The following is a 13,277-nucleotide window of genomic DNA, read 5'->3' as shown; positions in this document are numbered from 1 at the left end:
GAAGCATATTTCCGCTGATGGGCAAGTCCAGAACCAGAGGGCACAGTTTACAAATAAGGAATAGGCCATTTAGAACAGAGTTGAGGAGAAACTTCTTCACCCAGAGAGTGGTGGGTGTATGGAATGCTCTGCCCCAGAAGGTTGTGGAGGCCAAGTGGCTTGATACTTTCAAGAAAGAGATGGATAGAGCTCTTAAAGATAGTGGAATTGAGGGTTATGGGGATAAGGCAGGAACAGGATACTGATTGAGGATGATCAGCCATGATCATAATGAATGGTGGTGCTAGCTCGAAGGGCTGAATGGCCTACTCCTGCACCTATCGTCTATTGTCTTAAAAAACACTTCAGCACATTTAGTGATCGCGTTCTATTCAAGTAGCAGCTCGTCTTTGGGTGTCAATAGTTTGACTAAAGTTTACAAGCAAATGGTCCTTCAACCAGATCAAATAGAATTAAGAGAAACTTTAAAGTGCCAAGCCGTTGTCACCAGCTCCATGGCCATTGGGCAGAATTGGAGTCGGGTTAGGCAATCCCCGCAGTTGGGTGCAATGGTTGGAACCAGTCAGAAGTCACACAATACTAAGTTATAGCGCAACAGGTTTATTAGAAATCACAAGCTTTCAGAGCGCTGCCCGTTTGTCAGGTGAAGCGCATCCTGGTTGGACCCACGTCCAGAGATGCCAACGCTTGTGATTAAAGGAAGGAAAATCAAAGGGAACGCTGTTCCAATCACTTCAATCAACATCAACCTGAAAATTAACCATCAGGTATTAAAGGCAATGTAGCTTCCCTTCAGAATCTGCTTTCTTGCGTCTCCTCTCTCTGATTCAGTCAGTTACAAACGTGACAATGGTGCGGTTTATAAGAAGTTACTCTGTCCTGGGTTTTTTTTTTAAGCAAGCTTGTGAGGCAGGGTGTAAAGCTGTCTAGGGTAATGTAAACCACTTGGATTTTATTTTTTAAGAAAACAGCCTGAATGGGTGTGACCAGCTCTCACAGGTTAAGATTGATGGATTTTGGTTTCTCAGTAACACCAGAAGCTATTGGGGTCTCACCAGAGCTAGTAGCTTCAGTGAATGTCGCCTGGCTGTTTCTCTTTCGGAATTTTCTCTTGTATGTTATGTTAGTCCCGGATTGGAAAACTGCATGTGAGTATCTGTGTCTGAATTTGCCCCTTATTTTGCCAAGGGTGTGTTTTTGAGCGGTTTCTATTTTGGAACAGGTAATCAGTAATAGTTATTATATCTATAATTCTGTAAGCTTTCTAATAGAGTTAAGTGATTCAAAATACAAGCAAGGAAAGAGGAATTTCAAGTACGGTGTTTTAATAAGTTGCGGTTTGCTTTACGTTGAGTAGTTTGACCAGTCACATCATGTGGAACAGACACTTTACATTTGCCTCTAAAATTATAAAAGTTAGGGTCGAAGTTACCTTTGTAAAATATTTTGAGGGGTCTGGTCCATTCCATGACATAAGACAGAGGTATGTGTGTGTCCACCAACACATTAAAATGGCCGCCAGGAACACAAGTAGTCAACTTCCTGAAGTTGGTTGTTTGGTCATGGCGTTTTTTGATTCTGGCACTGGGGAAGAACCTTCTAACAAGGATGTTCCTCACATTCCTTGCTCCATATACTGCTCAGTGTGGTTTCCTCTAACAGATACCTGGACAGTGTGACCCAATAATCCCGGAATTCCCAATTCTCTGACACTGCCCAGAGTCTTGACTGAAGCTGTCATTGCTTTCGCCAGTATCCGCTTACCTCCACCATTGACAATCTCCTCCCAATACTACTAACAGGAAAAGAGCTACTACTGAACTCAGCCTCAATCATGAAGAGAAACATTGTTAGCTTGCCAACATAAAAGAGATTGTTTGAACAGCTGGCTCGGCATTGGAATACAGATGGAAATGGGCAAATATGATTTGGACTGTGATAATTTGTTCCTGAACACAGAAGGCCACATGAACACTCCGCTGAACATAGTGTTCAATTGTTCCGTGCTTGATTATGTCACCTTGTTTAAGATTCGCACCTCTCTCGACTGGTTAAGACTGGATGTGGACACAGAGCAAAGCAAACAAAGGCGTGGAAAGATGCTGGGAGTTCAAACTGAGGTGTGGAGCAGATATTTTAAAGCACTGCTACAAACACAGACTGATGTCATATCTGTAGAGTTCAGAGAGATTATACATTTTCCGCTAATGTCACAGCAGAGTGAGAAGCTCAAGAACGCCAATTTAGCAGAGAATGTTTTTGGTAGAGTCAGCAAATGCATCCTGGGTAATCCAAGATGGAGGATGGGAAAGAATCGTAGCAGTAAGAGTTGCTCCTTATTTTTTGAGGTAATTTAGGTGTTGGAGGTGATTTCCTTGAACTTCAGGAGCAGCAATTACTATTTTATCTACTGTTGCATGGTTTTGGAACTTAAGAAAAAAATGCTTTTACACCAACTGTGGTAATGATGCATAGCACAAACTCGGAGCTGGAGTCTGGTCAGATATCAGTGCCTGGACAAAATTTCTATACCACAATGGAATGCACACATGGGCTGAGACAGAATCTGCCCTAATTGACCAAATTGTCCAAGTTTTATTAACATTCTTAACTAAATGCCAGGGATCAGATATCCTGGAATGTCAAGTCTTCCAATTCCAGGACAAGCTGAACCAATTTAACATCTAACATCGGAACAGGAGTTCCAGAGAGCAGGATAAAGAAAGCACTTAAAAGTCAGCAAGCACAGTCAGCTACTCTGAATCATTACCTTTAACACTGGCGGAGTGTACAACATATCCTCCAGGCCCAGGTGACAACAGTTGCCGAGATACTCCTGGGTGAATTCCACAATCAGTTGCAAGTTATACAGACTGTCAGCGACGGACATGGTCTCCTTCAGGCAAACATCTGTGAAGGAAAGGAGGAGGGAAAAAGAAAAGTCAAGCCATTATCACCAGCAAGCTCAAAAGCTGCATTTGTAACTTAGCTGCAGGACCGCAGAGAGACCAGTGTCCAAACAAAGCACCTCAACTCCCAGTCACCGCTCTCCCCACTTACCCAGGAGGACCAGTCCAATGACAAGCTGGAGACATTACCAGTTTTAGCTACCAGAAAGGAAAAGGGTCTTGATAGTATTCATGGCACGGAAACAGGCCATTTGACCCAATAGGTCTCTGCTGTTCCTCACACTCCATCCAAGACTCTACTCAATCTACCAATCTTGATGAAGATCTTATACTCTAGACGTCGATTCTCCTGCTCCTCAGATGCTGCCTGACCAGCTGTGCTTAACCAGCACTATACCCTTCGATTCTGACCTGTAGTGCTCGCTTTGTCTCAGTATTCCACACCGGTTGTTCCAACTTCCCATTAAATGTATTGATGCTACTCACCTCAACCACTCCCCTCATAGCCCGACACACAAGCTAAAGCTTCTCTGGAATCGTGTACTAAATTTACGAATTAACATCTTGTACTGATAACTCACTGGTTCTGGTCTCTCAAGTGGAAACCTTTCTATTTCAGCCTTCCATATTTAATCTCTAACCATTCTCCTCTCTTAATTTCTCTTTCAGGAGAAGCAGAGTCCTAGTCTATTCACACATCCTGCTGGATCTAACCTCTGAAAACAAAATGGACAACAGCAGACACTATCTCCAATGCCTCTGTTATCTTGCTACAATACCGTTAGTCTGGCTGGTTGGTGATGCAGAATGGTACCAATAGCCTGAGTTTAACTCCCATCTGGCTCAGCTCTCTAAAAACCCCACCTTCCCAAACTCTCCCCTCGCCAGAGACACAGTGACCCTCAGGTTAAGCCACCACCAGTCGTCTCTCCCTCTCTCTAAATGAGTCCACATACCTTGGATGCGAAAGAGTGAACCCGTAATGCATTCAGTTGCGAAGTGAGATCTCACGACACAGAACGAGAAAAGACCAACTATATATTAAGATAACTGATGTACAAATACTTGAGTGTAACTTTGTCGAGCTGTTAATTTAAACTTCTCCCTGCAGAGCAAAATGACAGATATGTGGAAAACCACCTCCAAGTCACACACCATCCTTGTGTGTAACCGCATCACCATTCCCTCACTGTCACTGGGTCAAATTCCTCTTAAATGTTAGGACCAGGTATCCTAACCCAAATCTAGTCCCACCTGCCAGCACCCAGCCCATATCCCTTCCAAACCCTTCCTATTCATATACCCATCCAAATGCCTTTTAAATGTTGTAATTGTACCAGCCTCCACCACTTCCTCTGGCAGCTCATTCCACACACTTACCACCCTCTGCATGAAACAGTTGCCCCTTAGGTCTTTCCCCTCTCACCTTAAACCTATGCCCTCTAGTTCTGGGCTCCCCCACCCCAGGGAAAAGACTTTGTCTATTTACCCTATCCATGCCCCTCATGATATTGTAAACCTCTATAAAGGTCACCCCTCAACCTCCTAGTACTCTGCTCGCCTCTCCCCCACTCTGAGAGAAGACATTTTTTCTCAAGCCTATATCCGATATCTCTTCTAAACGCGGTCCTAAGGTCTGGTCACCCCCCAAGGCAGGGGAAAACGCACTCTCAACATGGGCAGAGTTAAAACTTCGAGGTTTAAACCAATGGAAGACTCTAGCGTTAAAGCAACTCACCTTGCAACCGTAGAACATCTGGACAGTAGTGATGAATCAGGGCTGCCAGAGCACATCCATTGGCGAGGTCCTTGAGCTGCGTTACCGTGGGGAAGCAGGGGGTCTGCTTAGTCAGCACCTTGTCCTTCCTGTAGCGAATCTAGTTACAAGGGAGTGGGGGAGGGAGCGGAAAAGAAATCTTAGGTGTGGAAACAGAGTTGCTGGGAAGGGGAGGGTGGTGGGGAGGAGGTCCCAAGCACAATTGTACAGACAACAAGGATTGAAATAGCCACTAGTCTGGTTTCATTTCAGAAATGAGCAACACAAATGGATTAAACTATGGAAGAGAGACTGGAAGCAAATCCAGTCGCCCATTTCCACCAAGAGACAATCTCATGCACTGACAGAAGACTCATCTTCCCAAGCCTCTGTCGGACTTCTCAGCAGATACATGTTCTGGTCACCCCAAAACACACACTCTGGACCCAATCCAAAATCCAGTCCCTTCATATTTCAATGGCCACACGTCGTAACGATGTATTTACTCCTGGCAGGGGAAGGAGGGATTTTAATCTGAAGATACTGGAATAAAGAGAGTCAACCCGTCCGAGTTTAAAAGCTTGACTTTTAATTCTCCCAAAGCAAATCCCGATATTGGGACTTGATCAGGGACAATGGGAGATGCTCAAAAGAACTGTGTTGTTCAAATGGTCTGCACACACTGAAATACCTTCCTATTTTAAAATGTGGAGGTGCTGGTGTTAGACTGGGATGGACAAAGTTAAAGATCACACAACAACAGGTTTATTTGGAAGCACGAGCTTTCGGAGAGCTGCTCCTTCATCAGGAGGTTGTGGAACGGCCACCTGATGAACAGGCTGTGCCTCAAAAGTTAGTGCTTCCAACTAAACCTGTTGGACTATAACCTGGTGTCGTGTGATTTTTAACTTGCTGTTTTAAGACAGACAGTGTAAAATCTAAGCACAATCACTCGACCATTGCTCAATCCTCAAGACCGTAGCGAGTGCGTCTCAAATAAAACAATTCACACAGAATACTCTCGATGCCGGAGTATTAAGCAACTCGCTTCAGAAGTTCCCGAACTTATAGGAACCTCTACCTTCTGTCGCAAAGCAACAACGATAAAACTGAGCGCCTATTAGGGAACAGAATCCCTGAACCATTCTCAACCTGATCGGGAACCCTTCAGTCTTGCTAAGCCAGCTCACAAAAATCAGAACAGGCCAATACTTTATATTTTTAAAAATAAAATTGTACATTTACATAACCATTGGTGATCTGAAGTGTGCTGCACAGACAGTTACATTCTTTTTCACTACTGGTGACAGTGCATCTCTACACTTACACTATCACAAATAATAAAAGGTCAAGGCTGAAGGTTTATAAACAGAATGACTGATACCCAAACAGCTTTTGCTTTGGGACATTTGTTGCATGGTCCAGGGTAACGGACTAGGAGGGACGTGGAATCTTTCTGATGAGACAACTTACACAACCCTGTTGCAGCAGGCTAGCTGATTGTGCAGTGCAAAGACCGTGTCAGAGTGCGGGTTTCTCTGAGCAGCTGGGCTAACTCAACGGCTTTTCAATCCATTTTCAAATTAAACTCCCCTGGGGACCCAAACGTGAACTGAGGCACTCCACACACTGTGCAATGGAGGACAGCAAACCCTGCTCTGTCAAGAGGGGCAAATACACTTCCTTCAGAAAGCTCCTAACAAAAATCATTTACAAGTGAGCCAGATTAAAGCCTGAGGGACAAAGCACTTGAAGACGACATGGATGGGACAAATGAAGGTAGGAGGATCAGAACAAGGCCAAATGATCAACAGATTCCAATTTTATTCCAGGTCATGGTTTAGTTTTTTTTTCACAAGCTAGTTAATTTTTGTTTAATGCTCAACATTTGTAATGTACTCTTGATCAAAGGCTACATGATTCATGACCGATATCCTGATTGACTAGAGATCAGGCTCCCTACCTTGGAGGGAAGCTGTTCCCAGTTGTTGAAGTTAAAAGGTTTGGCAACACACAACTAATTGGATTCATTCATTCATTAAAAATGGACATGCTCGTGATCTGTAGCAAGGTAGGCCTTTGGATCCAGTTTAAAATTCAACAAGTACCCAGTGCCTCATGGGGAAATAAACCTTTGAGGACTTCCAAAGTTTTTTTTTTGGAAATAAAGAAACTCGACAGGAATAATACAATTTACATTTAAATAGCACCTTGAACGTGGCAAAAACGTCTTCTCAGGGGCGGCCATTAAAACACTTACCACCATGCCACATAAGGAGAGAGGAGGCCAAAAGACTGATCGAAGACCAAGGTTTAAAGGGACAGCGTTTAAAAAAAGATCTGAGAGAGGTGCAGGTTAGAGAGATTGGGGGATGAGGGGACATGAAGGGATTTGAAAATAACAATTGAAAATATGACCTAATGTTGAGCATTTGTAAACTGTACTCACTACAGCCTCATTGTGTCAAACAAGTGGAGACAATTATTTTAGTGATGACAAGATGAAAGGCTGGTACTCGAGAATCCCCACCAGGTTACAAGCTGGGATCACAACAGCTAATAACGCTGCTGCCATTTTCTCAATAATACTCCTGCTTCTTACCCATTATACAGCACGGAAGCAGACCCTTCGGCCCAACTCGTCCATGCTGACCAGGTTTCCTAAACTGAACTAATGCCATTTGCCTGCATTTGGCCCATATCTTTCTAAACCTTTCCTATCCATGTACCTGTCCAAATGTCTTTTAAATGTTGTAAAGCTTAAAAGGCTATATCCACCTCCTCTGGCAGTTCATTCCATACATGTGCCAGCCTCAGAGAAAAACATTGCTCCTCAGGTCCCTCTCTGACCTTAAATCTATGCCCTCCAATTTTAGACTCCCCTACTCTGGGAAAAAGACCTTGGCTATTGGCCTTATCTGTGCGCCTCATGGTTTTACAAACCTCTATAACATCCACCCCTCAGCTTCCAACGCAAAAGGTCCCAGACTATCCGGCCTCTCCTTATAACTCATCCGGTCCATTACTAACAGGCTTGAGCGTCAATTCTCATTTATTTTGGACAATCTTAAACCAGTTTCAATTACGTTCACAGCCGATGACCTACTCTTCCGATCAGAAGAATTTGTCCCTATTGCCAATGAAACTATCAAAAGAGGTGCAGCAAAGGACATTGGTTTAAAACTTGGAGCCTTGCACTCCACTGACTGGTGTAGAAGGTACTGAGCAACCCTCTGATGAACTCCCTTTAAACACAGGTTGGTTATCTGCTAAGCAGCACAAAGCCAGTGTATTTAATGTGGATGTTCGTTGATTCCTATCACCAGGGATCATTCATCGTGTTAGAATTTACTTAACGCAAAGCCAAAAGCTAATCCTCAAAGTTCCAGGCAGCCCTTTCAAGGTTCTAATGATAAAACAACAACATTTCAGAGACTGGAAAAGAGCAAATCAGGTAGCTATTCACATTTGATACGTCACTCTTAGAGGCTTCCTGTGGTAGTCTCCCTGCCTCTGGGCCAGGAGTTCTGGGTTCAAGTCCACTCTGGAGATGTGTCATAACAGGTTAATCAAAAAGAAAACAAATCTAAATCACTGAAGAGCACGCAAGAAACATTGAAGGGTGGGACAGAGGGTAAAGAGCAGGGGAATGGTATCCTGTTTCTCTCAATAGGGTCTAGTACAGGCATGAGAGGCTGAATGGCTGCCCTTCTGTGCCACATCATTCCAAGCCAAAGGGGCTTTGGTTTGTCATTGTAAACCAGTTGTTAACGAGTGAGGCTGAGTGGATAGGCCCCATTTACAAAGACAATGGACGGACTGAAATACTCAAACACGGGTTTACAGTCTCGTTACAGCCTGGCACAACATGAAGGGAGACCCAGAGGAGTCCAAGATCAATTCGAGAATTACAGAGCTAGATTGTGAGCCGAAAATGTGGGAGAGTAAAACAGAAAAGGGCCTAACGAAAGGAAAAGCAACAGCAAACCCAGCAAAGGCCAAATCTTGAATGTTCCTATTTATTGAGGAGAGGAAGAACAGCAAGACAGAGGGGCACCAGTTTAAACTGAGAGAGAGCAAACTGCTGCTCAGTACACCGAGTCTTCCAGCTGTGACCAACATGCTGGTGTACTTGGGAAGTTGGGAATGCTGTGGCAGTACACAGAATCATAAAATCCTTACAGCGTAGAAGCAGGTCATTTGGCCTAACGAGTCCACACTGACCTTCCGAAGGGCATCCCATCCAAACCCAACACCTCCCATAACTGCATTTCCCATGACTAACCCATTGAGCCTACACATCCCTGGACACTGTGGTGTTATGAGGTTGAAGGTGTGTACTGTACCTTTAAGAGAGAGTGAATGCTGTTCGCACTGAGAGCTTGTAGGCACCAGTCACATGACTGACTAGCAGTCTCAGAGTGTACTGGAAAACTGAAAATATCTAACATTGGGCTGTGAAACAAATACCTGAGCTTTGGTTGCTAGGTTGACAACCATTCAAATGTAACCAATTTAAATTATGCCTTCAAGAAGTGTGGTGCTGGAAAAGCACAGCCGGTCAGGAATTCCTGATAAAGAGCTCACGCTGGAAATGTCAACTCTCCTGCTCCTCGGATGCAGCCTGACCGGCTGCACATCTCAACTCTGACCACCAGCATCTGCAGTCCTCACTTTCTCCTAGTTTAGATTATGCTCCAGGATGCTAAAACCCAATCGATTATGAATTTTCTGTTTTGCCAACATCAAACCAATGAGATAATCCAATGTTTGGGGCAGAAAGAAGCAGGCATCTCGGGAGTTAGCCAGAGCAAGAGCGAGAGAGAGTGCGCGCGCGCGAGAGCGAGCGCGCACGAGAGAGCGAGAGCGAGCGCGAGCGCTTGAGAGAGCGAGCGCGAGCGCTTGAGAGAGCGAGAGCGAGCGCTTGAGAGAGCGAGAGCGAGAGCGAGAGAGAGCGAGAGCGAGCGCGAGAGCGAGGGAGAGCAAGAGCGAGGGAGAGCGAGAGCGAGCGCGAGAGAGAGCGAGAGCGAGAGCGAGGGAGAGCAAGAGCGAGGGAGAGCGAGAGCGAGGGAGAGCAAGAGCGAGGGAGAGCAAGAGCGAGGGAGAGCAAGAGCGAGGGAGAGCAAGAGCGAGGGAGAGCAAGAGCGAGGGAGAGCAAGAGCGAGGGAGAGCAAGAGCGAGGGAGAGCAAGAGCGAGGGAGAGCAAGAGCGAGGGAGAGCAAGAGCGAGGGAGAGCAAGAGCGAGGGAGAGCAAGAGCGAGGGAGAGCAAGAGCGAGGGAGAGCAAGAGCGAGGGAGAGCAAGAGCGAGGGAGAGCAAGAGCGAGCGCGAGAGCGAGGGAGAGCAAGAGCGAGGGAGAGCAAGAGCGAGCGCGAGAGAGAGCGAGAGAGAGCGAGAGCGAGCGCGAGAGAGAGCGAGAGAGAGCGAGAGCGAGCGCGAGAGAGAGCGAGAGCGAGCGCGAGAGAGAGCGAGAGCGAGCGCGAGAGAGAGCGAGAGCGAGCGCGAGAGAGAGCGAGAGCGAGCGCGAGAGAGAGCGAGAGCGAGCGCGAGAGAGAGCGAGAGCGAGCGCGAGAGAGAGCGAGAGCGAGCGCGAGAGAGAGCGAGAGCGAGCGCGAGAGAGAGCGAGAGCGAGCGCGAGAGAGAGCGAGAGCGAGCGCGAGAGAGAGCGAGAGCGAGCGCGAGAGAGAGCAAGAGCGAGCGCGAGAGAGAGCAAGAGCGAGCGCGAGAGAGAGCAAGAGCGAGCGCGAGAGAGAGCAAGAGCGAGCGCGAGAGAGAGCAAGAGCGAGCGCGAGAGAGAGCAAGAGCGAGCGCGAGAGAGAGCAAGAGCGAGCGCGAGAGAGAGCAAGAGCGAGCGCGAGAGCGAGCGCGAGAGAGAGCGAGAGCGAGCGCGAGAGAGAGCAAGAGCGAGCGCGAGAGAGAGCAAGAGCGAGCGCGAGAGAGAGCAAGAGCGAGCGCGAGAGAGAGCAAGAGCGAGCGCGAGAGAGAGCAAGAGCGAGCGCGAGAGAGAGCAAGAGCGAGCGCGAGAGAGAGCAAGAGCGAGCGCGAGAGAGAGCAAGAGCGAGCGCGAGAGAGAGCAAGAGCGAGCGCGAGAGCGAGCAAGAGCGAGCGCGAGAGAGAGCAAGAGCGAGCGTGAGAGAGCGAGCGCGAGAGAGAGAGAGCGAGCGCGAGAGAGAGAGAGCGAGCGCGAGAGAGAGAGAGCGAGCGCGAGAGAGAGAGAGAGCGAGCGCGAGAGAGAGAGAGAGCGAGCGCGAGAGAGAGAGAGAGCGAGCGCGAGAGAGAGAGAGAGCGAGCGCGAGAGAGAGAGAGAGCGAGCGCGAGAGAGAGAGAGAGAGCGAGCGCGAGAGAGAGAGAGAGAGCGAGCGCGAGAGAGAGAGAGAGAGCGAGCGCGAGAGAGAGAGAGAGAGCGCGAGAGAGACCAACTGCCAGCAAAATACTCTCTCCCACAAGGTAACTTTTTCATATGAAACATCTTTACAGCAAACGACTGAAGACAACCCAGGGAGATCAATAGCGAGAGGAAGACAGACACCAGAGACGGCAACAGCTGCGAGGTTTAGAAATTAAGTTGATATAATTTTAATATGTTTTTTTTACCAGGACAGTATATTGTTACAGAGTGGGAGGTAGATAACAAACATTTAAGTGAAAGGGGGCTTAGAGTTGTAAATACTTGTTATTTAAGGTTCACTTTTAGAGTTAAATAATACATTTATATTTTTTCTTTAAATAGTGGAACTTGGGAGTTCTGTCCCTCATATTTTAACAGATTACAAGGTGAGCTTTGCTGGATGTTTGGTTTAATTAGCAGAAGGGTTTACTGCCACATCTTAACAATGGGCAATTGAGCATGCCCAATCAACTCTAACCTGCACAGTTTGTATTGTGGAGGGACACCGGAGCACCCGGAGGAAACCCACAGAGAGATGGGGAGAATGTACAAATTCCACACAGAGACAGTCGCTCAAGGCTGGAATTGAACCCGGGTCCCTAGCACTGTGAGGCAGTCGTGTTAACCACTGAGCCACCGTCCCATGTAGTAAACACAAATCCTTTCAGATCAAGGGGCAAGGATGAAACAAGTACTGTAAGACGATCTGGGTCAAACACTGAAAGGGACCTGCACGTATATATATAAAAGGTATGTATCTACACATTAATAAAATGATAGCCAACCTCCCTTGAAATTTTCCAGCATACAATCACTTTCTTTTACATAAAACCACGTTGAACAAAAAAAACGCAAGAACAATGCAAAAGAAGGGAGATCCCATAATCAATTATTCCTAACCATCTGAAGAACGAGAAATAAAATCTTCTAAATTGAATCAACAGTCCAGAAATGTCATACGTCGAATCTGACCGAGAAAGTAAACATTAAATGCCACAGTTCCCACTATCACCATGAGAACAGGGAAAGCTCCCTCTATTAAATACAACACCAACAGATTGGCTGTTTCAAACCTTGCAGAGTTCAACATTTGACACACATCATTAATACGGTAAAAGTTCATTTGAAGGGTTAGTTATGTTTTAAAAAATTCATTCAAGGTTAAAACGAAACAACAAAACTTCAAGCAACACTACTAACAGGACAGAAGTCACAGCATTCCACGTACATTCAAAAGTACACACATGCCAACTCCGGATAGGAATTATGCATGCACAGGATGGAAGAAAGAAAGATTCTTGTGGTCATCCAACAGGCCTGAAAAATACTGCACAGTGCAAAACTAAAACCAAAAAACCAACTCTCACATGAAGACGTGAAAAAGAAAAAAAGTCATTCAATACTCGACTGTAATATTCCTTTTTAATTTGTAGTTACAAGGCCATAAGACCTTAAACCCAACATTTGGAGTTTATAATTTGCTTTGGAAGAATGTCAAATTAATGGCCGAGTTGGATCGCTCTCTGCATCACCATTTGTTTGACTGTTATCAGTGTCTAATTACATGATAGATCTGACTGACTCCAGTTACAAAGTCAAGGTATTTTGAATTTTTGGTGCCTCCCACTCTGTTCTGTCTGTTTATGTACGAGGAGGGAGAATAAGCACAAATCTGCTCTGACTCATCTCAACAATTTTCCACACTAACTCTTCGCTCTCCTCCAGAGGAGTGAGTAAAACACAGAAGGGAAGAACTTGCATTTGTATAGCACCTTTCACGTTCATCCAAAGACACCTCACGAGTACTTGTTTCCTGCTTTACAAAAGTGGCTTGCACTTCACAAGTCAGTGAAGGAGCTGTTCCCTGTGGTAGAGGTGTCGCTCACAAGGGGGCACAGTTCGAGGGTAAGGGGCAGGAGATTCAGAGGGCATTTGGGGAAACTTGCTTTTCACTCAGTGGGAATCTGAAATGCAATGAATGGGAAGGTGGAGGAGGCTGGAAACCTTACAACCTTTTAAAAATATTCAGATAAGCACTTGAAATATCGCCACATTCAAGGATGTGGGACAAGTGCTGGAAATTGGGATTAATGCTTTTAATGGATGTTAGGTAGGTGCAGACTCAATGGGCCCAAGGGACTTTTCTGTGCTGTAAGAATCTGTGAATTTGCACAAACCAAGCTTCCCATGTGTGATAAAGTCCAGGTCATTGGTTTTCCTGATAG

At 46.0% G+C, this 13,277-nt stretch overlaps 1 protein-coding gene across 7 annotated transcripts in view; it reads right to left on the bottom strand.

Moving 5' to 3' along the window:
• camsap3 (calmodulin regulated spectrin-associated protein family, member 3) overlaps positions 1-13,277 on the bottom strand; it is a 208,053-nt gene that overhangs the window by 54,366 nt on the left and 140,410 nt on the right. For all 7 annotated transcript variants that reach the window (XM_072564202.1, XM_072564203.1, XM_072564204.1 and 4 more), the window contains 2 exons: positions 4,648-4,786; positions 2,771-2,910 (listed from right to left, as the gene is read on the bottom strand). In XM_072564202.1, the coding sequence (XP_072420303.1) occupies positions 2,771-2,910; positions 4,648-4,786 (279 nt within the window). The remainder of the gene's footprint in view (positions 1-2,770; positions 2,911-4,647; positions 4,787-13,277) is intronic.

This window comes from Chiloscyllium punctatum, chromosome 46, assembly GCF_047496795.1.
Source record: "Chiloscyllium punctatum isolate Juve2018m chromosome 46, sChiPun1.3, whole genome shotgun sequence".
Lineage (NCBI taxonomy): Eukaryota > Metazoa > Chordata > Chondrichthyes > Orectolobiformes > Hemiscylliidae > Chiloscyllium > Chiloscyllium punctatum.
Note: the sequence above shows the minus strand (reverse complement) of the source record. Positions and strands in the feature narration are given on the sequence as shown.